This window comes from Barbus barbus (genome assembly GCF_936440315.1).
Source record: "Barbus barbus genome assembly, chromosome: 21".
Taxonomy (NCBI): domain Eukaryota; kingdom Metazoa; phylum Chordata; class Actinopteri; order Cypriniformes; family Cyprinidae; genus Barbus; species Barbus barbus.
In genome coordinates this window covers 8007786-8034915 of record NC_136749.1, presented here as the reverse complement: position 1 = coordinate 8034915, position 27130 = coordinate 8007786, and the positions used below count along the sequence as shown (strand labels likewise).

Here is a 27130-nt window from a genome sequence, read left to right as displayed (position 1 = left end):
AAAGGTTAAATGCATTGCAATTTGTCTACAAATAAAGACTATGTTTGCCCTGTGTCATGGGGAGCAAAATAAACATGAACAGCATGTCAGTCTAATATTGATGCTTACAACAGATATTAAATGCTCAAAGAGAAAGATAAAGGAGAGAAAGATGAAAGGAACGGATTTCATTCATCCTTTTTCCAGCACAGTCCTATCTACATAAAGTGTTCAACTAAAGAGTCTCTGAACAATCATTGATGATTCACTTACAAAACAAGAGATAAAAATCCAAGATTTTACACTGAAAAAAACCCCAAAAACCACACAAACATAGTTTAGTCTGCCTTTGTATACAGGCAGACTGCCTGAGAAATGTCATAAGCTCGGCTTGCGGTGCTTTTAAAACATTTGTGAGTGGTCAACAATGTCAACAAATGGATCCTAAACCTAACCTTAGCCAGTGATGTGAGTTTGAGACAACTTGACCACTTGTTTTTCTGAAAAACAGTAAAGGGATGAAAAAGTGGGTATGAGTTTTTGTGAACAACACATCATTGTCTAAAATCTGAAAGCCCTTCTAGCATACAGTACATACTTACTCGGCAACTCGATTTGGCTGAATATATCAGCATCTGAATGATATGTTGCTTAGAATTTTGTTTGCATTTAGTTGTTTGTAATTAACAAACACATTGCATCATCATCAATCCATCAGTTTGTTTGGCCCCTCAGTGTATCTGCAGGTATGCGTCTGTACATTTAGGTCTCACCTGGTCAGTTTTCTGGTGGAAGTTAGCAGACATCTCCAGCAGCGTGCTCCTCTCATCCAGTGCAGCAGCAAACGCTTTCCACTCCTGTTCCAGCTGCCCTGAGATCTGCTGAATCTGCTGGGTTGCATAGTGACCTGCCTCCAGCAGCCTGTTCCCCACGGACATGATCCGACTGATGTTCACATACACATTCTGCAAGAGACCACAAAAACACTGAGTGCTATATACAATGCATCACTTCCTGAATGAGTTTTTTTTTTTTGGTTATGATAACAAATTTATATACTGTAAAAATGACCCTGATTTTAACAGTAAAAAACCTGTTAAATGGTTAATGGTAAGTTCCTGTAAAATTACTATGTTTCTTCGTTTTTTTCTTATCAGTTAGGTTTATTAGGGTTGTATGTTACATCTAATGTTGTTAAATTAATGTTTATTGCATATTTCAGTTTAATGAATCTCACCATGATGGTGTTTAGTGCTTGTGTGAATGACACTGTGCACCTTCTATATATGCTATTATTTAAAAGCTGCTTGTGATGGGCTTTGGTTCCTCATGTGACTTTCTCATCACCACCTGCATTTGGTGTTTATCAATTTACTTCAAAGGTACAAAACAGATTTCAGTACTTCAGTAGGTTTGTATATTAACATTATATCAGTTAATGAAATTACGGTATTTAACTGTAAATGGTGTTTGTATTTCATTAGCTCTGTATTGTACTCTGCATAAATGACAATAAAGTTGAATCTAATCTAATCTAAATTTAAGTTGAAACCCGTAAAACCTAAAATGTTGCTACCGTATTATTTATGGTAGAATTCCGTCAACCACAGCTGCCGTTTTTTTTTTTACTGTAAATTTTACGGAATTTTAGAGTGATACTATACAAGGGGAATATGGTAGTGGCACAGCTAAATCAAATAAAAAAATAATGATTCTTGTCTTTGATTTGAGGGCTGAATTGAAAAAAAGAAGTTGCTTCAAACACAAAATGTAATTTTTTTTGCTTTTTAATATTATTAATTAAAATAGAAATGATGAGGGGATGTGACAGATCTTCGCAGTAACAGTATAAACAGCAGTTCACTAGTAGCTGCTCCTACAGGGAGGAATAGCTCTTGTCTGACCACAGACAAACATACACAGCTCTGAAACATGTGTGAGAGTGAATGTGTGTGAATAAGAATGGAAAAACATCTTAAGCCAAGAGGAAGAATTATGGATAGAGTACAGGTCAGATAAAAACCTGATGGGGGTTTGGTATCGGCCTGCGTGCAACAATAAACTGCATGAGTCATGTCCATGCACATGAAAACCTGGAGCAATATCATAGTCACATGCATATACGAAAATACACACTCAAACTCTTGAACCCTTAGCTTTAAACCACATCCCAGTATAATGCAATGGATGCACAATACTAAGGCGACTATGTCAGTAATTTTATCATTTTTATATTTTTGGTATTGATGTGAATCTATGCACCCATCTGTTATACATTAACATACGACACACAAACACACACACACACACTCACCCGTGGATAATTCTATAAACTCTGGAAGATGTGCACATCCACTAAATCTGTTGTCAATTTGACCAAAAAATTACATTTAAAGATGACCATTTCTAAATAATCCAGCCTGCATATGTAGATAAGGCAAGCCACTGGTGCCCACATGCTCAAATGTATTTCCGCCAGATGAAGTCAAGATGGAAAATATGGTTACTAACTCTCTATATCACTCACCCCGAGCTTGGTTTCAGAGCTGCTCTGAGAAGATAGACGTGCACTCATCAAATCCTTTATGTTATGTATCACAGGCCTCGTGGATAACATCTTGGAAACAATTAAGAGCTTCTGGTATCTCATTTTCATGTAAATCTAAAGCAGCTTAAAGAAACCTAAATATAACATATGCTAAATATAATAGGTGCTATTTTCATGTCAATGACCAACATGTGGTTCATTAGCAAAACTGATTGTCACATGGAGGGCACATCAAAGAAATCAGTTTGTATGATTTACATAAATGTACACAACTCAAGAATCATGTTTGTTGCAGAAATGAGACCGGACAAAGTGTACATTTCTAAGTATATACACACACACACACATATATATATATATATATATATATATATATATATATATATATATATATAATGTTTTTGAAAGATGTCTTCTATGTGTACCAAGGCTTCATTATAATAAGGTTATTCAATAAGGTTCAATTTGTTAACATTATTTAACATAAACAGTGAAAAAGTTTTACATTTATTCATCTTAGTTAATGTTGATTCCAACATTTACTAATACATGACTAAAATCAAAGGTTGTCTATGTGTTATGTTATTTAATCGACCTGAGCTAACATGGACTAACAATGAACAGTTGTATTTTTATTAACTAATGTTAACAAAGATTAATAAATACTGTAGTTAATGTTAGTTAATGCATTAAATATAGTAAACAAATGGAACCTTTTAGGATAGGGAACATATATTCACTATTAACTATGACATTTGTTCAAAAACGCTTTAGAAAACTGAGTAAGGCCCAGTACAAACTTGTAGCCAATCAGCAGTAAGGGGCGTGTCTACTCATGATGCAGAGGAGAGAGCGCTCATCAGTGCACATGACTGACATTAGCCGAGCCGAGCAACGACAGAAAGATAGAGATGGCGGATAAAAAACAAAAGAGGAAAACGTCTGCAGAACAAAAGAAGGCTTACACTGTGTCTACACTGGACGTGACAGTTGTCCTGTCGCAGTCTGTCTACATTGGACGCGACAAAGCGACCGTTGAAAATCATTTGAAATTTTTGGCAATATGTCATAAATAGAACATGGCAGCAGTTTACTGTCAGGGATTTGTCGTGTCGTGGCATCCAGTGTAGACAACATCACTGATTATAATGAGTTCTATAGTATTTTGACACACCACGCCACTCGTGTCTGGTGACAGTGTAGACACGGTGTTACGATAAGGCAAGGAGTAGGACCCGTGTAAATATCGGAACAGCTTTCCAGCGCTGGAGAGAAGGCCCGCCGAGGTTGCTTTGTTTCTTCTCGATAGGTGAGTAACATTGGTTTTGCTTTGTTTCACAGAACTAATCGTTGACGTATGTATGTGTGGGGCGGAGCTATCAAAATAGGGGCGAGACCCTTTTGGGGTAGGGGCGTGTCTGTTTTGGTGATTTCAAATGTCAACATTGGCTACCAGAAATCACTTACCCCACCTTTAAGAAAACAAACAATGAAAAGAAAAACCTAACACTAGCTTCTCTATTCTTTTTTTTTCTTATACTATTAACAAATAGCCAATATTATTGCTCTTTTGTTGATTTTGATTGCTTCCATTGTCCTCGTTTGCAAGTCGCTTTGGATAAAAGCATCCGCTAAATGACTAAATGTAAATACCTATGTTTCTGTTTATTTAATTTTACACGTTACATTTTTAAATTTACAGTTCATTTTTGATTTTCTTTTTCTGTTACAAACACACACAGTCACTGCTCCAATGAGGAGAATTCATCTTTTTTTTTTTTACAGTTTTTTCCCTATTAGTATTCTGGTCAAGCACCTGTAATAACTACATTTTTGACAGAAATAACTTTTGGAATACCATAAGCCATTATCTCACCCCAAAACAGAAAACATCAAGAAAAAGACACCGAAATGTCACGTCACTTGAGTGCAAAATGAGAGCACAAACGAAGGAAGTACTTTACAGTACTTACATTTACACAGATCACATTACAGAACCTGAACACAGCCAAGACACACATACCACAGAACAAAAGCCTTCCTCACATGAGAAAATCACTTCATGACAATACTGGACCTTGCAGTCTACTTAAACAGAGAGAGTCATGCAAGAACAGTCTACCCTTCACTCTCAGACTCCCAGGTTTGATATTATTACAGTAAACCTCTTTTCTCTTACAAATACAGGATGATTAGAAAAGGAGTGCTTGGAACATTATATCTCCCTCTGGATATCTCTGGGACTAATCAATACACCAGCATGATGGGAGATTACCCAGCCATGTGGAAAATGCCTTTAGCCAGAGGATTGTTTTCTACATGTTGTCCTCCAGATTGTCTTTCATAAGAGAGTGGGAGCGGAGTTAATTTACAACTTGACAAGCGTAACGTTCCGCTCAGGTGACGTTACCCCTGGAACTCAATGACATAGTTGCTTAAGCATGTCTATTACGAAAGGTTACAACCAGGCCCCCCAGTGTCCCATGAGATGAACATTGATGTCTCCATAAATCGAATATTCCAGTATATTTTTGAATTACTGTCAATACATACAGCAAATGCCACAGAACCTGCAGGCTATTAACCCCAAGCCTACCGTATCATATTTGATATGCACAATTCTCTAAATATTACTAATTATTAACATGATCAAAACACGCATTGTGTTTGTTTTTTCTTTGTTTGTTTGTGGTTCTGTGAAATCTTTACTGATTTTAAGTAGGTAATATAAAATAACTTTTATATTGTTAGCAGTATTTCAAGATGTATGTGGTGAGTGGGGCGGGGCCGAGAGCCGTGGGAACGGAGCGAGGCCGGTGGAGTTAATGATAATGAGCGACACCTGCGACACTCACCGGTCTCGAGTCCTGCCCCACTCACCACAATGAACATTTACTGGAATGAAGCAACTTAGGTTTACAGTACATGATTATCCATATTTTCAATTTTTAAAAAAAAAACATGTTAAAATGCAAGTATCAAATATGATACATCAGGCTTTTTTATCTTATTTTTGATCATATAACTATTTAAATATCATCATATATATATAGGATGATGACTATTATTGCATACACATTATGTCAGGTTTTACAGGGTTAAACTATAGAAACCCTGGTGTCCTATAGGGGGTGGGCTATCAGCACAGAGAATTATCACATATTACAAAACTAAAATGTTTTTAAAAGTATGTTTCCAGTAACCATAACATCAAAGAAGAGTCACACCGGACAAAGTATTTTAGTTGTGTTAGGTAAGAAAGGTTATGATAAACACAACAAACACAAAATGTGCATTATCACCTTATCAATCAATACACATTGAATAACCACCTAACACTATAATCAAGTTACACAAAGAGTGTTTACGTCCATTCATGCCTCGTATCAGACGGGAAGTAAGGCTCCTAGGACTTCCTGAGGAGGTGGCTGTAGTGCACTCCGGCTGCCCGGCAGTCAGGCTAACCCAAAGCAAACAGTTGACAAAGCATTTCATCCGTTAAGTTGTGCACAGTTATAGCAACGTGAGAGGGGGGTGGACTGTTCTCACAGCTGAGGCAGGACATGTGATTTTAGCACACTCAGCCAAACCTAACACATTAACAAAAGAGCAACAAAGAGCCTGATGAAAACCTATAAAAACATCCTAGCAATTGGTAAGGGCTGTAACCTTAACATTTCTGAAAAATCATGAGGGTGGAGAACATGAATGCATGAAAATAGTGATAAAAATAATTAGCTGCAGTAACTACATCCTACTATCTACATTTATTTTGCTTCTATATCTATATTGTTTGTTTTCTTACATGTGCTGAACATCTGCTTTGTCTCCATACTTATGTTTCTTTATTGTTTATCCAAACCGGTTTTGTTTCCACATCTATATTGTTTATCTAGAACTGTTTCAGTTCTGTATCGATGTAGTTTTTTTTTTAGTTTTTTTTTATGTAACTGTTTTCGTTAACACTTTAGAATAGGGAACACTTATTCACTATTAACTATGACCTTTCCCTTAATAAATTCCTAATTTGCTGCTTATTAATAGATAGGAGGGCAGTTGTTGAGTTTAGGTATTGGGTACACTGTAAAAAATGATCGTGATTTTAACGGTAAAAAACTGTGAAAATGCTACGGTAAAAACCTGTTACATGGTTAACGGAAAGTTCCTGTAAAATTTACAGGGAAAAACCGTAAACTGACGTTCCCAGAATTCCCTGCGTTCCATTTCAAATTCTGTTTGAATTTGACGTTTTTTCTTTGAAATAACTATGTTTCTTCTTAGTTTTTTCTTATCAGTTATGTTTATTAGGGTTGTATGTTACATCTAATGTTGTTAAATTAATGTTTATAGCATATTTCAGTTTAATGAGTCTCACCATGATGGTGTTTAGTGCTTGTGTGAATGACACTGTGCACCTTCTTTATATGCTATTATTTAAAAGTTGCTTGTGATGTGCTTTGGCTCATCATGTGACTTTCTCATTATCACCTGCATTTGGTGGATATCAGTGTATTTCAAAGGAACAAAACAGATTTCAGTACTTTAGTAGGTTGGTATATTAAGATTATATCAGTTAAAGAAATTACGGTATTTAACTTAAAACCGTAAAACCTAAAATGTTGCTACCGTATTTTTACGGTAGAATTCTGGCAACCACAGCTGCCAGTTTTTTACCGTAAATTTTACGAAAAAAAATGTACAGTGTAGGATTAGGGATGTAGAATAAGGTCATGTAGAATAAGGCATTAGTATGTGCTTAATTTGTATTAATAAATGGCTAATATTCCAGTAATATGCATGCTAATAAGCAACTAGTTAAGAGACCCTAAAATAAAGTTTTACCCTGTTTTCATACAAACTAAACAAATAAATTAATGTAATAAAATTAATCAAATAAATAGTACATATAAATTTAACTGTCTCATTCATTATGTAAGTTTATGCGTAAATTCATAGTAATTTGGCGTTAAATTGGACCCAAAAACTCTCCTCTGGATTTGCGAATACTTCATAAACCTTAGATTTGATATAAAGCTAAAGTGATTTGTGAAGTGAAAGCAATTTCATTGTTGTTTATCAATTAAATTTATTTTCACTTTTCACTCAATGGTTAACCAATTAATTTTATGCACATTTTATGCACAGTTGGGAGCAAATAACGCTTTCATAAATACAAAAATTTATATCAGAATGGCTTTGCGAATAATTTATACATAAAATGTATTCTGCTCGTGTTTGCAAGGGTAAGCACCACTTACATTTTCCTCAAAAAATGCAAAAATCTCATTTGCATTCATTAAACTTAATGACTTAAAAGATTAAAGATGTTTTTAAATATATATTCAAACATAAAAGTACATCAACTACAGGTCTATTTAAGCATTATTAGGGTTTAATGACTTCTTAATGAAAGTTAAAAGTGTTACCAGATTTATATCCTTCAAATTTGAGAAAGAACATGCTCTGTGAATTCCCAAAATATGAAAGCATTTAAAACTACATGGGTCAACACTGCAAGAAGATACATGCTGTAGACTCTTCCTATTGGCTGAACAGCAGGTACATTATATGGATGGCCAGATGGCAGATGAGCCCATAGAGATGGAAAATCAGTGACTGATGCCACACCGTTTTCTTGTGAAACTCTCTGCCCTTGAAACCTACTGGGGGTGATTAACATGTCTGCCAGGGTCAAGCACGCACACACACACACACACACACACACACAGGGATGATGTATCTGCATGTGACTGTTCTCCCGTGGCATTATATACCCTTCAAGCATATATTGACATGACTATTATATGACAACAGAAAGTTCATGCTTGCATGACTAAGTGAGTCAGGGCACGTGTACAAACGCACATCATTTAAATGACGTAACACACATCAAACTGCACTGTTATAACGCCTCAGGTGGTGACACGCATTACTGCTGGACCACTGGACACAGCCTTACCATGCAGTTCATTGCAAAGTGGTTGTGCTGGGTCTGCAGCTCGAGCACATGCTGATGGTTGGCTCCTATCTCTGTGTAGCTTGTCAGGAACAGGCCTTTATTATGGACGATCCAATCGAACATCTGTTGAGAGGAGAAATAGAAGGCATAAACTGTGAAATATACTGGAATATTGTTTTTATGTTATACTTCAATACACTTTCATAAAGAAAGAGCATTGTACCAACGTAAGGAAAGTTTTAAAGAATTTGCTTATTTTCTGTTTCAAAGGATTCTACAAAATCATGCTTATCTTTGGTATTATGTGTTGGATTGTACATCAAATAAGTTTGTTGCCATTTTTATTATAATTATTATTTTGTTGGAAGTTTTATAAGAAATTCTGACTGTTAAATTGTAATCACTGTAAATGTTTTTTGCCCATAGCACTTTCATATGACTATAGACCATTTCAACGGATATTCGGCGGTATAAGGAAGTGACGTCTTTGGTCCTCGGACGTTTCCGGTTTGTGTTCGAGCGCATTCAAAACAATGGCGGCAGGCGCTTGATGCACAGTGGGATTGCGATTAATTTATTTAATCCTGCTGTTTAAAATGTCAAAATTAAAATTAGATCCTTGTTGCTCGGTGGTTGGGTGCTCCCTCTGGGCTGGAACTAACATTAATTTATAAATAATCGGAGGTTAAACGGTTTAGATTTCCGAGAAACGCACCTGGATTGCAGCAGTGAAGCAGTGAAGAGAAAAATAGACACTAGGATATACGGCGCATATTTCGATAGAGGTAAGGAAAAGTTATTTTTCCTCTGATTCTTTGTATTTATTTACGTTAACTCTTCAAGCATGATAAAGCATTGTGTATTATTATAATAGTATTATTTGTAAATTGTGCATTAAATAATAATTGTTTTTCTACTTTTGTCTTTAGGAAAGCCATCATCTGAATTGTAAGACAGTGAGTGCTACAGGGAGACAGGACAGTGCCAAACCACATGTGACCATATGAACACCCAGATGTGTTTGAGAACTTGAGGATGAAATGCAATGTAGTACTGAAAGCTGCTCATGGTCAGCCTGCTGCTTTTGATATTGATCACATGTTAATAAATTAGCTGGAAACAGTCTCTGTCTTTTCTTTATATGCAGTACTGGTCAAATGCCTAGTCATATTACTATTTTTTAATGTTTTTGAATGAAGTCTCTTATGCTCATCAAGCCTCCATTTATTTGATCAAAAATACAGACACAATCAGTAACATTGTGAAATATTACAATTTAAAACAATGGTTTTCTGTTTTAATATTCTTTATATTTATTTCTGTGATGCAAAGCTGGATTTTGATCAGCCATTACAGTCTTAAGTGTCACATGATCCTTCAGAGATCATTCTAATGTGCTGAATTAATATTTGGTTATTGTCAGTGTTGGAAAACAATTGTGCTGCTTAATATTTTTTCTGTAACCTGTGATACTTTATACAGGATTGATTGATTGAATCCTGACAGGGATTTTCAAAACATAGAAATATTTCCTAACAGTACGTCTTTACTATCACTTTAAAAAAAAAAATCAATTTAACATCCTTGCTGAATAAATGTATTCATGTTCTTTAAAAAATAATATAAAATACTAACCCCAAACTTTTGAACAGTAGTGCATGTTGTTACAAAACATTTCTATTATAAATAAATGCTGTTCTTTTATTCAAAGAATACTAAAATGATCTCAGTTTATAAAGAAATACTAAGCAGCACGACTTTTTCCAACACTGATAATAAATCAGCATATTAGAACGATTTCTGAAGGATCATGTGACACTGAAGACTGGAGTAATGATGTTGAAAATTCAGATTTGATCACAGAAATAAATTATATTTTAAAGCATATTAAAATATTACTGTTTTTGACTATATTTTTGATCAATTAAATGCAGGCTTGATGAGCATTGGAGACTTATTTCAAAAACATAAAAAATTTTTTAATAGTGCCCACATTTTTTAACTGTATGTTTTTACAGTAAATGTGCATAAAAACATACATACCCACATATATACTGTATGTAGTGTGTGTGCATTTATTAATCTCCATGTAGACTATACTTTTCTCTTTAAAAAAAACAACTAATAAAGGTTTATGCACGGTAGCCAGAATTAAATTGCATTCATCTTGTTTATTTATGACCACATGATGGCTCAGATAGAGCATTCAAATGCTTTCTAGCACTGTTCCACAGCAGTGATTAGCTTACTAGCATTCATTTAGCGTTGTAATAAACATGCATGTTCTGTAAAGCTGCAGTGAAATGATATGTATTGTGAAAAGCGCTGTACAAATAAATATGAATATTTGCATAGACATACAGACTGACCCAGCAATGCAAGTGAAATGTCCACCACAAACCTCCCCGGACATCTTAGCACAAATCATGATGAGAGCATAAGTAACACTGTTTGTCTTGCTTCAGTTTAACCGAACATAAGACTGATGTCATCCATTGTACAAACAAATGATCCCAACTTTTCCGCCAAGGAGTTAATCATAAGCATCCAGACTGCGATACGCATTTACCGCCCTCTCTCGTATGCATGCACCTCAGTCATATTTAAAGGGTAATTCTATATATGTTTTTATTAAATACCTAACTTGCGTTTTCGCTAGACTTAAAAAGTATGTGCTGCAGGTTTTGATAGATCTGAGATTTAAAAATGCAGATACCGGAAATGCCTCAGGACCAGACATGCGCAGTTATTGTTTACGTCCTTGAAATGGTCTATATACAGAATGGTACAACATATTTAACTGTGCTTATTTTTCATACATCAACGTTCAAAAATTTGGGGTCGATATGTTTGGGGGGGCACATTAAATTGATCAAACGACTGTAAAGACATTTATAATGTTACAAAGATTTATATTTCTAATAAAAGATCTGAAAAACACTGAAAAAAAAAATCAGCTTTTCCATGACATGAATAAATTACACTCTGAAATATATAAAAATAGACCAACTGTAATACCATTCCATAACTTAACTTTTTTTACTGTATTTTTGATCAAATAAATGCGGCCTGAGCATAAGAGACCACAAACTTCTGAATGGTAATGCATGCGTGTTGCATTATGTGTGTTAGGGTTTTATATTCTATTGCACACATCCATCAGAATATTATGGTATTCATACAGCATTGTGTTCTTGTAATAAAAATCCTCTTTGTCATTCTAACAATATTTAGTATAACATCCAAAGACTGCAGAAGTTTTCACAGAAGCCTCTGGAGGGAGGTAAAACAGATTGGTTGTGCATAGAAAAACACTGCAGAAATGTTTCCCTTATGAAAATATTCTGATATAAAATGTAACCACCAACAAAAAAGTACCAGTGTGTTCCATCATTGCAACTTGGTAGCATGCAATGAACATGGTAATCATTTTTTGCCTCAAACTCTTTGTTGCTTTCTTTTGCTGCTTATTAATAATTAGTAAGGCAGTTGTTAAGTTTAGGTATTGGGTAGGATTAGGGATGTAGAATATGGTCATGCAGAATATGAGCTTTATAAGTACTAATAAACAGCCATTATGTTAATAACAGGCATGTTCATAAGCAACTAGTTAATAGTGAGAATTGGTCCCTATACTAAAGTGTTATCTATTATGTTATGGTCCCATCTCTATATTATATGTAAAACTATCCAGTCCCCCCCCCCCCCCCCCCCCGTTTTAACTTCACATATAATTAATGTTCACACCTTCTCTGCATCCTGCTGAAAGAGTCTCAGCTGGAAGCACTGGTCCAGTTTAACTTTGCGCATGTGCCAGGATTGGTGCAGATGTTGGCGTGTGCTGTGAAGTTTATCCAGAAGCGCCTGGACTTTTGGAGCTAATCCTTGGATATCTCCTCTGCCTTTTTCCCCACACTGGATTCGCTGAAGCAGGCGTTGACCCTCAGTATCTAACTCCTCCACAGGAGCTTTAGTAACCTTTTTCTTCAGGGAGGCGTGTTCCTCCATAGCACGGCGAGACCCATCCAGGTCTGACGGCAGCTCCCGCTGGGACACCAAGTCCTGGAGTTCTTCCAAACGGGAAAGGATGCGAGCTGCATTACTTGTGAAGTCTTCAAAGGCCACTCGAACTTCGATCCACTCCTCGTGGTCATAATCCAGACTGCCCTCAAAGTCTGGGGTCAGCTGGGAAGGATCAACCACTTTGGTCAAACCCTCGAGGGACACCATGATGGTCTGAAAGAGTGAAAGTAGGACACTTAGGTTCATTTTCTGAATGTAGCAGGTTTTTAGAGCTCATCTATTGAACATTTCTCATTTTAATTTAGTTTAACTGCATCCTAACTGAAATGGAACCCCGTGGAACACTCTACATATCAACATATGCATTTACTCTATACAGTATGTCACAGAGCTAGGACTCCACATTAAAAGACTTAACTTGCAATTGATTTTTTATATTTATTTTGAGATTTTAAGCTTTTATGTCTGGAGTGTCTCTATAATGCCCTGATTAAATTATGATAATTATAATTACTAGGGGTGTAACGGGTATTGTCGGTATGGATCTTTCGGTTCGGTATGCATGTCTTCTCGTTTGGCTCTGTTCGAAGGCGGTCGCATTTTTCTTCCCTCCCTCCCTCCTGAACTTCCCTGCTTGCTCTCTTGTATTGTCCTGTCCTTCTTAAGAGACTCTCGCTGCACTATTTACAAAACCGAAATTATGGATCTGATCAACTGGTCTCTAAATGCAATTGACACCATCTTAGGAAAGCGGGATCTGGAGAACCGAAATGTCCCGCTGGGACGTTTGTTGCTGGCTACACGATGGACGCATGGGAGAGATGGCGGGTCGTGTGTCTGGCGGCTCTCTCCGTGGAGGACATTGAAGACATCTTCTTATTCGGAACAATGATAACTGGGTTTCTGCTATTTGGATTAGGCGTTGCCCTAAATTATCAGAAAATTAAGGAGACGGGACTGGCTATCCAAAACCTCTCACGGCTGCCCGTCATGAAAAATTGATGGACATGGAGATCAGAATGGACAATGAGAATAGCTGTGAAACTGGAAGACAGCTGTTCGCACTAAGACAAAACAATCTTATCTCTTTCCGGCTTCCCACAACAGAACGGCTTGGCAAGGCCGCTCTGGTATCAACTCTCCGGTGAATACTGCAGGGAGACGCTCTTTCTTCCATTCCCTCCTCCCAAAAACACCTTGTTATTGTCGGGCGCTTGTGCTCTGTCCAAGGACGTTTCCATGGCAATTGCTATGTCGCATCACAACCTGCGAACTGAGTCGACTGGTTTGGAGTGCTGGCGAAACGGATTTCAAGGCATACGAACTCACACGAACTTACACATACACACACTCATACACCTCCCTAACCCCATCCCACGCCTTCGTCGCTTCATCCTGTCAGGCGTTAACGGGTCCGTGGGTTTGCGCTGTAATGGCGGCTGGCCGGATGGCTGTTTCGTCTGAACTAGGATTACTATGCAAGTTATGTTCCTGTGTTGACTGTGCTTTATGCTGAGGTTTTTTGTCTGTTCTCACACTGCACTCTCTTCCAAGAACGCAGTGCGAGGACACTTTTTTTTCTCCTCTCTTTCCTCGTGTTATGCTGTATTTCTTCTTCTCTATTGCATTTCGTTGTCTTGTACCTACATGTGCAATGACAATAAATTGAATCCAATCCAATCCAATGTGTAGCGAACAAATGCAGTATTTTTTAACCACTGCGTGAGTGAAACTTCATTGGAAACTTATAGTTTTATACTTTTGATAAGAAACAACGTATCATCTTACAAACTGTGTCCATTTTTTCCAGGAAATTAAAACAATAAATGCCGTTCTGGTGCTCTTTGATGTGGCGAGACATATCAAGTCATCATGTAGTCAGCGTGATCATCCCTTCCTCCTTACTACTAGTTTTAACATGAAATTAACATGAATGAACATATCATGCCTCACGTAATTGCTCAATCAGTGTCTCAACCATGGAAATACATCAGTAAAACAGCTTGTAAACAAAATGTCTCGTAGCCTCGGGCAAGTCATTAGTGTCCAGCTCATTAGTTCGCTAGTGTCACGAATCTGGTCCATGCTCCTGGCTTTTCAGAAGATCAGGAGAATGGTATGGACATTGCTTTTCTATTGTTACGGTTTAAGCAGGGTACCCGATCACTTGAGGAGTGCATCGAGGAATTTTTAATGTTAGCTAATGACTCTGATTTGCCGGACTGTTTTTTGATCGACCTGTTTGGGGATGGCCTTAATAGACCTCTCAGAGCGAAACTCTTTAGAGAGGGTCCGCGTTCGTCACTTGCGCAGTTCATGGACTATGCCTTGCTGTGTGTGGGCTCTCCGTTCACTGTGGGTGTCGCGGAGGAACCCGACACCGCACTCACTCATCTAATGGCGGCCACACCAGAGCACGCTCACGTCTCCCCTGCCAAGCCAGAGTCTGCTCACGTCATGCCTGCCAAGCCAGAGTCTGCTCACGTCGTCGCTGTCAAGCCAGAGTCTGCTCACGTCGTCGCTGTCAAGCCAGAGTCTGCTCACGTCGTCGCTGTCAAGCCAGAGTCTGCTCACGTCGTCGCTGTCAAGCCAGAGTCTGCTCACGTCGTCGCTGTCAAGCCAGAGTCTGATCACGTCGTCGCTGTCAAGCCAGAGTCTGCTCACGTCTCCGCTGTCAAGCCAGAGTCACACCACGTCTCCGCTGTCAAGCCAGAGTCACACCACGTCACAGTGCTCCAGCCAGAGTCTGTCACACCCAAGGATTTAAGGTCAGTCCTTCAAGTTCCCTGTCTGATATCCAGTGTGATGGACCCACCACTGATGTCAGTGCGAGTAGCTGGCATTCCCAGGGCCTCAACCCTGTCTGTTACAGAGACTGTTCCCCTGACCTCAGTACTTCCCGTTATGGCGGTTGCCATTTTGAGTGTGTGGGCTGCACACTGTGCTCCTGGGGCCTCTCCTGTCCACGAGTCTGCTCCTGGGGCCTCTTCAGTCCACGAGTCTACCCCTAGTTTCTCAAACCTGCCACTGATTGCGGCCAAGGCAAGCCCACCTGAGCTCCCGCTGGTCTCGTCCAGCCCACCTGAGCTCCCGCTGGTCTCGTCCAGCCCACCTGAGCTCCCGCTGGTCTCGTCCAGCCCACCTGAGCTCCCGCTGGTCTCGTCCAGCACACCTGAGCTCCCGCTGGTCCCGTCCATCTCACCTGAGCTCCCGCTGGTCCCGTCCAGCCCACCTGAGCTCCCGCTGGTCCCGTCCAGCCCACCTGAGCTCCCGCTGGTCCCGTCCAGCACACCTGAGCTCCCGCTGGTCTCGCCCAGCTCTCCTTCGTCTCCGCTGGGTCCGTCCAGCTCCGCGCTACAAGAGCGCCCCTCTGAATCCGCGCTTTCAGAGCGCCCCCTAGAATCTAGTTCTCAATTCACGGAGGCCGTTCCTGAACTCACTGTCTGCCCCGTCACGGAGGCCGTTCCTGAACTCGCTGTCTACCCCGTCACGGCCACGGAGGCCGTCCCTGAACTCACTGTCTGTCCTGTCACGGCCAAAGAGGCCGTCTGTGAGCTCACGCCCTGTCCTGTCACGGCTAAAGAGGCCGTCTGTGAGCTCTCACCCTGTCCTGTCACGGCTAAAAACGCCGTCTATGAATCCTCGTCCTGCCCTGCCGCGCCCCCTGAGATCATGAATGCTCTCCCTGTATTGTCTGTCTCTGCTCTCCCTGTGTTGTCTGTCTCCGTTTCCCCCAGATCTCAGACTCTGCCATGGTTTCCTGCCCAGTCTGCTTCCTGGCGAGGGTCTTCTGCTCAGGTCTGGTGGTCCTCTGCCCCGCCATGGTGGTCTTCTGCTCGGGTCTGGTGGTCGTCTGCTCCGCCGTGGTGGTCTTCTACTCCGGTCTGGTGGGCTCCTGGTCCGTCTACTCCGCCCTGGTGGGCTCTTGCTCGGGTCTGGTGGTCGTCTGCCCCGCCATGGTGGTCTTCTGCTCGGGTCTGGTGGTCGTCTGCTCCGCCGTGGGGGTCTTCTGCTCGGGTCTGGTGGTCTTCTACTCCGGTCTGGTGGTCATCTACTCCGCCCTGGTGGGCTCCTGGTCCGTCTGCTCCGCCCTGGTGGGCTCTTGCTCTGTCCTGGTCTCCGGTTCCGCCGGGGTGTCCTGCTCTGCCGGTTCTGCCTCAGTCCCCGGTCTTCCCACTTCCTCACGGACCTGGCCCTCCGTCCCTCCCCCTGTTCCGCCTCCGCTCCACCGCCCTCCTGGATTATTTGGAAGCGTCTGGAAGCCGCTCCTTGGGGGGGGGCTATGTCACGAATCTGGTCCATGCTCTTCCAGACAATCACCACCAGATGTCACTCACTCACCACATTGACTCTCACACCACACTTCTCTGGACTGCAATACCCACAATCCATTGCACTGACGACACGCAGCTGATTACACTGATCACACAGCTGAATTCACTGATCACCCCATCACACACACTATTTAACCTGGGACTTGCTCTAGCTCAGGGCGGAGTATTGTTAGCATTTATCACTCACCAAGCGATAGCAACTTTACAGAGCCATAATCATTGTCCTAGTCTTAGTCTTGCCTTGTTTTCCTGCCGTGTCTGACCTTGCCTTTGTCTCCTGGATTTACCCCTTTGCCTTGCCGTTTGGACTGTGTTTGCACCTCGTTTGGACTATTGCTCTCGTCTCTGGATTATCTCTCTGCCTTGCCCCTTTGGATACTGTTCGTTGATCATCGACCCACGCTTGCTCCACGGATTGCTGTGTCTTGCCCTTGCCATACCTGTTTGCCACTGTCTGACCCTGCCTGTTTCTGACCATGTTCTATAATAAAGCCTTGCATTTGGATCCGCACGTCTCACGTCTCGTCAGCCCCGTAACAGCTAGAGAACTGAACTCTAGAGAAGAGCGTTTTGCAAAATATTAGACTATATGCACATTATATTTTACTTTACCTGTTAGTAATGTCTTAATTATTTAATGTATGTTTAAATAAATCTGTTATTAAACAAGTTATGACAACCACTGTGTAAATGAATATATTTCAACCACAACAACATATCAATTTTATAATTTAGAATTTAATTTAAAAACTGCATTATATGCAATTCACATGTTTTCATACAAAACCGAGGTAAGTACCAAACCGTCATGTTTGTGAACCGTAACACCCCTTATATTTACTAATACTTTGAATTAGCACTTTACTTAAATTTTAGTTTAGAAATATACATATAAGACATATCCGTATGTTCAACTTTATCCATAATCACATAGGGCATGTATATTATATAGAAAATCTCAAAGGCTCGATTGCTTGTATTGACGTAAAATTTAAACTATATCACTGCATGGCTCTAATCTATTGAATGTGACTATAAGGCATGGAAATATTAAGATATCATAAATATTAACATCATGATTTTTTTAAAGCTGCTTTGAAACAGTGAAAAACACTAGATAAATCTAATTTGACTTGAAATTTGACAATAACAACAGCAAATTGCTGCCACGGTAAGCAATACACTAGGTTTTAAAATCATATTTGATATCTGTTGAATTTTGTTTTGATATCTGCTTGACTATTAATAGTTTGTTCTCTCTACATTGTTTCCACATTTTGGCAATTTAATATTAAAATTTAATTTTTTATATGTGGGTGAGGCATCTTTGTGACATCTTTACAACAACCAAAACAGATTAATGCAAAGTATGACAATATTTTGGCAGTTCTGGGTTCTGAATGGAACGGTTTTGTCTGTGACTCCGTGGGAGGTTTCCAAGAAGCTGAAGTTGTTATTTCAAACAACAATGCAATTAAACACTGATTGGATGATGAATAAAAAGCCTATTGGATCAGTTACACTGAACACTTTACTTAAAGGAGCCAGAAAAACATTCCAGAGATTGCAGCTCAGGTCATGTTATTAGAGACAACAGTAGACACATGAGGGGACAGTGGACACTTGAGACTTGGTGGTGGACAGAGACCAGATCTTCAAGACAGCCTGGTCTGCATTATATCAGTGCAATTAGAAGTATTTTCCAGATTTTCGGTGTAAACAACTTCACATAATATTCGTGATGCAGTTATAAACACTTAGTATAAGTCAATTACACATTTATTTCAATGTAATAATATTTCTGAATGTTGCATCGCACTAGATGTGTTAATTTAAGAAACCTCCTTTGGGAGATTAAGCCTTCAAGATTAAATATAACACTACTGCATGCATCTTTCTCTCAGCTCTAATGAAATAGGTCAGAAGTAATTTTGACAGCTCTACTTTCGCACCACCAATATGGAATGTTCTAGTAAAATATAGACTGTGTTTTCTCTTTAATTTATTTCCCTGAAAGATTCTGTAATCTCACACAACAGATTTTAGAAAAAAAATATTGTATCTACCAGAAACAGAACTTCTTATTCACTGTCACATTAGTAAATGTAAATTCACAATGCACAAAGTCCTTACCTCAAATTCAAACTTGGAACTGCCGAAATTCGTCCTCTGTTTCTGCCAGAAGTTGTCAGGCTTAATGATGAGAGCGACGTGGATGCAGGATGGAAACGATTCCTGTAGGATCTTCAGCAGAGGTTTGATAGAGTCCCATTTGGATCCTCGCATATCCACGATGACCGTGAAGCCATGTCTGCTCACCTCCTCACTACACAAACAAATAAAAACACAGCATCAGCTCTTCTGCACCGCTGGCACTCACATCATTAGAGAGATGTAAATGTGAGCCGCTGCTTTCAGACATCTCTACAAACTGAAATACATTTTTGTGCATCATATATAATGTGAAGGGACCATGCATGAAAAATAATACTTACCCAAATTTAGCATATAAAAGATAAAGAAACCCTTCTTGCTAAATTTAGAGAAAACTACCATAGAACAAACATAAATAAATGGATAAATGTCAAATAAAAAAATGCTATCTCAAGAGCTCTCTAGCTCGAAAAACAGCCTGTTAACTTAAGAATGTTTTCATATCCACAGCTGCACTCCTCTAGTCTGACTCTTAAGCAGGAATGAGCACTGAACAACTAAATCATTCTGACCTCCCTCTCTGAGAGAGAGAGAGAGAGAGAGAGAGAGAGAGAGAGAGACAGAGGATGAGATGAGTGAGACAGAGAGAAAACAAGAGGAGGGATAACAATGTGAGGCGATTTATATGTGCACTACTGTTCAAAAGTTTGGGGTTAGTAGGCCTACTTTTTTAAAAGACATTAATACTCACATTGTGTGATACTAAAGTGATACTAAAAATATTGACAATGTTACAGGACATTTCTATTTCAAATAAATGCTGTTGTTCAAACTCAAAGAACATCAAAGAAACAGTTTCCACAGAAATATTAAGCAGCCACTATTTTCAGCAGTATGTGAGAGAGTACTGTATGTGTGCCTGTGAGTTTATTTGCTTGAAAAACAGTGGCATTACCACCTCATTGCTTATTGTTGAGCACAGTCTCCAGTCTTTGTGTGCATGTATCTGCTTTAAATGAAGGCTGCGTATTGGAACTACCTGTGAATTACACGGTTTAAACACACAAGTTCCAGTCATTCAGAATCAAGTATTTAGATCATGGTAATATCAGAGTTAAAAACTGAATAAAAGTGATTTTATCATATAAGTCAATATTAACCAACTAAACGTATTGTGGGTATACTTCCAAAACAGTGTGTGTTTAAACATTTATCCTTGCCTTGCCTCATGGACTTGCATTGTAAATGCATTAATATACACACACATGTTAGGTTTGATTTCAAGAATTGATGGATGTGTTATAATTATTTTATGTGGTGCTTGACATCATGTGGGTTGGACTGAGTCAGGAAAATTGCTTTAAAGTGTGAAAGAATGAGAAATCCTCTTAGGACTGAAGAAACAGAAGAGAGAAATACATGAAAGAGTGATGGAGGGCAACCAGTGTGGCCTAAAATCTGCAGTTTTAGGCCAAACAACATATCTACACCCCTAGCTATCTGATACACACCAGACACCAAAACCAACAGCCATAAGCGTCTATACACTTCCTCACTAAACCACTTGTTTTCCTAACCAGGGGCCACATCTGGGTCTCCAACATACTGTAATACTGAATATCTGCATTTCCGAGCAAAGGGTCAGAAGTGCATTATTTATTTTCAAACCGCCATATTATTCTGTGCAAAGTGGAGAATGTGTTTACAGCTGACGAGAAGATGAAGTTTAATTTCTGTATTATTCAGTTCGGCCCAAACAGAGTGATTATGGACAACAGAACAGAAGTAAAGTTTGGGAGAACCCTGCGGCAGATGATAACCTACATAAAGTTTTGATCTGTGCAGAGATGGAACCCTCTGGCTGAAAGCAGAGATTCACGTGGAACTGGTTGAGTTTCACTGAGTCAAATCAATGCTAACTACAGAAGGACACAGCAGGGAAAAGACAAATTGGCCATGTGATGTCTAAACAAACCAGAAACCTGGGAGCTTAAAAACAAAACCAGGGCTTGACAAGAATACATAATTTATATTTTCTGAAGAAAATGCAAATGATGCTCACTGCAATGCTTATGTGTAATGCTAAGGTGTATGCAGTTGTTAAGCTATTCTGCGTGTTAAAGTGTGTGTAAGATAGGGGAAAGCTTAGCCAAAGGCATTACTTATTTGCTTGTGAAAAGGCTTTCTTGAGCAGCAGTTTTCATTTCATTAGAAACATGCTAGTACCCACCATAACACCCAAGCAACTGTCTCAATGCCACAACAACCACCCAGAACACCCTAGCAGCCAACCAGCAACTTCCTTACAATTACAGAAAGAGAGAGGAGTTTCAAAGATGGCTGCAGAGTGAAATGACTTGCCTTAAAGGGACTTTGATGGCCTAACCCTCTAAAACCCCCAGCAACAGTCTAGTAATTCCATAACAACAACTCAGAACACTCGAGCAACCACCTACCAATACCAATGCTCTAGCAATCCTCCTCCTGCAGCAACCCTACAACCACCCAAACACTCTAGTAACACTTCAGCAGACTGCCCTAGCATACAACTGAACAACTCATGAGTCTCTATTACATTCTGATTCCTATATAATATCTTCAAGAAAGTGTTATGGCATTTATGGCACTTGGTAGAGCATTGTAAACAGAGTGGTAACTGTGTTTACATGATTAGTGTTACATCCTTCAGAAATTATTACATTATGCTGGTGCTTTGGTGATTTGGTGCTCAAGAATCATTTCTTATTATTTTCAATGTAGAAAACAGATGTGCCGCTTAATGTTTTTTTCGAAACCATGATACTTTTTTTCAGTCCCATTTTTTATTGTGTCCCTAATACTTCTGTACTTACATAGTAACTAGATGTGTACGTAGTATGTAACCACAGTGAAAGTACACACTGGTACATAGTATCTACAGCTGTAATATTTCTGTAACTACACATGTTCTGTAACAACCCTCAGGATGGTTTGTGTAAGTACAAATGTGTAACAGGACATTGGTAACAACACTTTATTTCACTTCACTAAGTACTCATGTAACAGGAATTATATAACTACATTTTGTAACAACAATATTTTTAAGAGTAATTGGAACCATATGATCCAGGGGGTGGAGATGGGTAGGTTTAGGGGTGGAAATGGGATCCAGGGGGTGGAGATGGGTAGGTTTAGGGATATGTAAAGTGGGAGGAGTTGGATTTCGAGTTGGAGTTGGTGCACCACTGTAATACCAGTGTACGTATGGTAACTCCTCAGGAATATAAAGTGTAACATTCTGGACACCAACCACAATTCATATGCAAAGCCTAACTTACTGGCCGCTGCTGTGTAACATCACAGTAATTACATGATAAATCCAATATAAAGTGTAACACTTTCTTTACGAAAAAGTGTTGTTAGTCCTGTTACACATTTGCACTTTCATTACCAAAAAGTGCTGTTACCAATGTCCTGTTACACATTTGTACTTACTCATACCATTCTGAGGGCTGTTACTAGGGATGCAACGATACCATTTTTTCAGAACCGATCCGATCCTGAAAATTCTGACTATCTGGCGATACCGATCCAATCCGATACCAGCGCAGTTTTTTTTAAATCGATGTAGAATTTCTATACTTCTGTGTGTCTGTGTGTGTTACTCTTTTGTGTGTTAAACGCAATATACTACATATAGATAACTTAATTTTAATGAAAAATAACAAATGAAAAAATATGTAATCATAATCTATGACAAAAATACTATTATAAACTTGGTTTATAATACAGCAAAAGATACTCTAGAAAAATCATGGGTGCACAATAATTTTATAAAACCTAGTGAAACATTTTTATTTACAATTAAAAGTGAATAAGTGTAGGACTAAATCTGGTGAAATTATACACATTGCTCTTTAAATTGTTGTAAAATACATTCATGAAAAAACAAGCAAATACATTTATATATAACTATATAGGCTACTATAAAATTAAAAGACATTTCTTTTAAATCTATAGCACAGTAATGAAGGCAGCAACATATGATAGATAGGACAGAACAAGAAAGACTGTTAATAATCGTTCATTGAGATTCAAGATTAAAGATTTTTTATTTGTCACATACACAATTAGACAGAGTATAACCAGCAGTGAAATGTAGCAAAAGTATTATAATAAGTAAGACTCCAATATAGAGCAGCAGAAAGCGCTTATGCGCATCCCGTGCGCAGAATGATGCGCTTGAAGCGACACGGAGTCACAGCGCGCAGCGCTCTGAGTCCGCATAGAAACTGTTGCGAAACATCAGACTGAGAGGGATCCATTTGCAGCTCTTTATTCTCAGAATAGTCAGACAGAACAGGGTAAATCACCGGCAGTAGAATCAACGTAGAATAGGCAGAAATCGTAGTCAGATAAACAGGCAGAATAGTCAGGGCAGGCAGCTTACAATCAGAGTCCGGGTAACAATCCAAGTCGGGGCAACCAGAGAAGAATCACAGAGTCGATGAACCAGGCAGAGATAGCAACCAAAGTAAACACGGATAGTAAACGCTCGGAAATGACAGCCAGGGCAAATCAAGACTTCGCGGTGTGTGTGTGTGGAAGTGTGCTGCTTATATGTGTGTGTGTGAATGAGGTGCAGGTGTGGCAAGGCAATCAGGTCCAGGTATGAGGGATGATGGGAAACTGAGTTCGAATGAGGTTAGTACTCTGGGGATGGCTCCCTCTGGTTTTGCAGAGGGGGCGTGACGGGAGCCTCAATCATAACAGAGCCCTCCCCCTGCGAGTGGCTCCTGACGCGAGGAGGTAAACGACGCCGGGGTCTTCCACGGGGTCGAGAGGCCGGTTTTCCCGGGTGCAATCGGTGGAACTCCTCTGTGAGAGTGGGGTCCAGGATATCACCTGCGTTGACCCATGATCGCTCTTCCGGACCGTACCCCTCCCAATCGACCAGATACTGTAGTGCGCCACCCCGGCGTCTGGAGTCTAGCAGTTCATGCACTCGACAGGCCTCCTCGCCGTCGACCAGCATGGGCGGGGGAGTCTGTGGCTCGGCTCCCTCCTCAGACGCCCCTCCCGGACCACCAGCGGGTTTCAGTAGGGATACATGAAAAGTGGGAGAAATACGATAATTAGAGGGCAGTTCTAATCGAAAGGATACTGGATTAATTTGTCTAGAAATTTTGAATGGCCCAACATACCTGGGACTGAGTTTCTTGCAGGGAAGTCGGAGGCGAATATCCCGGGTCGAGAGCCAGACCCACTGCCCTGGCTGATAGACAGGGCCCGGTCGTCGGTGTTGGTTGGCCTGAGCCTCCTGGCACCTGACAGCTCGTAGAAGGTGGGTGTGAGCTCGATCCCAGATCTCCTCACTGTGTCGAAGCCACTCAGTTATCGAGGGTAGTTCGGTGGGTTCTCCTGACCATGGGAACATTGGCGGTTGGAATCCGAGGGTACATTGAAAGGGAGTCATGCCGGTAGCCGGCTTGGTCAGGGAGTTTTGAGCATATTCTGCCCACATCAGATATCGACTCCACTCCGTCTGGTGATTTTGGCAGTAGGAGCGGAGGAAGCGAATGACCTCCTGATTCAGGCACTCGGTTTGGCCATCCGATTGGGGATGATAACCTGAGGTGAGACTGATATTGACATTCAGGCTTTTGAAGAAGGCTTTCCATACCCTTGAGGTGAGCAGAGAGCATACGAAAGCGATGCGGCTGGACTCAGTGGGGTATAGTGAAGGTTGCTGATTGACGAAGAGTGAGCACTGTAATAAGAAACCTTTGCATTTGGTTGGATCCCCGCCGAACTTCTCGGGAAAGGCGAGTCGTGGGCTGACAGAAGTAGTTTGCATGACAGGAGGATTGTTAGGAACAGGTGGCGGGTTAACAACGACTGGTGGTTGAACTATGTGCAAACCTTGCAAGGTTCTAACGAGCTCCTCAGTGAGGGTGGTGAGTCGCTGCAGCTGATGTTGATGCAACGCGAGTTGCAAGGCTTGAGCCGAGAGTTCGGTGGTCAGCTGCATAAGCGCTGCTGGATCGCTGTTTGGCGAAGTCTTCTGTTGCGAAACATCAGACTGAGAGGGATCCATTTGCAGCTCTTTATTCTCAGAATAGTCAGACAGAACAGGATAAATCACCGGCAGTAGAATCAACGTAGAATAGGCAGAAATCATAGTCAGATAAACAGGCAAAATAGTCAGGGCAGGCAGCTTACAATCAGAGTCCGGGTAACAATCCAAGTCGGGGCAACAGAGAAGAATCACAGAGTCGATGAACCAGGCAGAGATAGCAACCAAAGTAAACACGGATAGTAAACGCTCGGAAATGACAGCCAGGGCAAATCAAGACTTTGCGGTGTGTGTGTGGAAGTGTGCTGCTTATATGTGTGTGTGTGAATGAGGTGCAGGTGTGGCAAGGCAATCAGGCCCAGGTATGAGGGATGATGGGAAACTGAGTTCGAATGAGGTTAGTACTCTGGGGATGGCTCCCTCTGGTGGTGCAGAGGGGGCGTGACGGGAGCCTCAATCATAACAGAAACGTTCAAAGTACAAAGGGAAGAGATATTGATGCGTAGTGTATTAAATCTGTGCGTACGTTTATTAAGCCTTTTCTTTTAACAGTTTTAAACCTCAGTAACTGTGCGCTCTTGAAGAGAGTTTGACTGTAGTAACCGAACGTGACACGCAGTTTGAACGCTGAATGGAGGATGACAGACAGCCTTTACCTGAACTTGAATTTAAAAGACTTAAATATTCATCTGTACCTCAGATTAAACTATGGAACAGCTTCAGAACACTTGAAATATAGTGCACGAAAACTTTATGGTGCTTTCTAATGTTTTTGTGCTTTCGTGGGGCTTAACAATAACACAGAATAGTATACGCACAATATCGGATTTGGATGAGTTTCATCTGACCGATACCCGATCTGCAGAAAATGACCGTATCGGAGCCGAAACCGATCCTGAGTATCGGATCGATGCATCCCTAGTTGTTACATGTGTGTACACAAACATTACAGCTGTAGATACTATGTACCAATATGTACTTACACTGTGGTTGCATACTACGTACACATCTAGTTACTATGTAAGTACACAGGTATTAGGGACACAATATAAAGTGGGATCCTTTTTCAGGAGTCTTTGATGACCATAATGCTCAAAACAACAATCTATTGTAAACAAATATTTTGTAACAACCCTATTGGAAAATAAATATACTAAAATGTATTTGAAATACATTTATTTCATGCTACGTATACTACAAATGCATTTACATATTATGTACTTAATATAAATACCCTGGTGTTGTACATTTGATGTACTAAACTGTTATACTTAAACTCTGCTAAATTGGAACAACTAATTTTGTGCTTAGTGCACTTTAATTATGTGGAAGTAGCGATGAAGTAAATCTAAAGGTATACTGAAGTATATTTGATTTTTGCTAAAGTGGAACTATTGCAAGTGCACTTTATGTATACTTTAAATATCTTGCATTTAAAGACAATATTATTCAAAGATCACACAATCCTCATCAATAGTGACATTTCAGGTTTAATATTGTGCATTGTGCACAAGTAGTACTCCAAATAAAGTTTAACTATAATTCTATATTTCCTTGAGCAGCTAGGATGAACACAATGAACACAACTACGAATTAAGTTGCATAATAATGTTCACACTGACACACAGACATAGACACGCACTGCATACCTGGGAATGCCTGCAAGGTACGCAATAAGTCGTCTGATGTCCTCCTGTCGTATTCTGTCATGGTTACTCCTGGCTGGAAATGTAAGGACTGGCCCTCCACGACGATCTCTTCCACCTGCAGGCCAAATCAACACACTATATATTTGGCTGGAACAACAACATCTGTGTCACTCAAGCATTAGTAAAATAGGGCAATGGCTAATCTTGAGAAACTCCAACTAGCCTACCTACTGTATATAGTGATGCTTAGAACACAACGGCCTACTTTTCATAGCCAACCATGCCAAGTAGCTTCAGTTTTTGTCTAATGCAGAATATGATGTCTCATATCATTGCTAGGGTAATATGATTGCTTCATATCGTTATTGCAAACCAACTTCCATTACACTTTCTTTGAAGTGCAGAGGTGGAAGAAGGGCAAAATTGGAA

General features: G+C 40.0%; 1 protein-coding gene across 1 annotated transcript in view; it reads right to left on the bottom strand.

Annotated features, from left to right (window-relative positions):
- Positions 1 to 27130, bottom strand: part of LOC306887012 (triple functional domain protein-like) — a gene marked incomplete at its 5' end in the record, with an annotated part of 146471 nt that overhangs the window by 74974 nt on the left and 44367 nt on the right. The window contains 5 exons of the mRNA XM_079444468.1: positions 753 to 944; positions 8487 to 8609; positions 12234 to 12722; positions 18977 to 19169; positions 26702 to 26816. Of these exons, the coding sequence (XP_079300594.1) occupies positions 753 to 944; positions 8487 to 8609; positions 12234 to 12722; positions 18977 to 19169; positions 26702 to 26816 (1112 nt within the window). The remainder of the gene's footprint in view (positions 1 to 752; positions 945 to 8486; positions 8610 to 12233; positions 12723 to 18976; positions 19170 to 26701; positions 26817 to 27130) is intronic.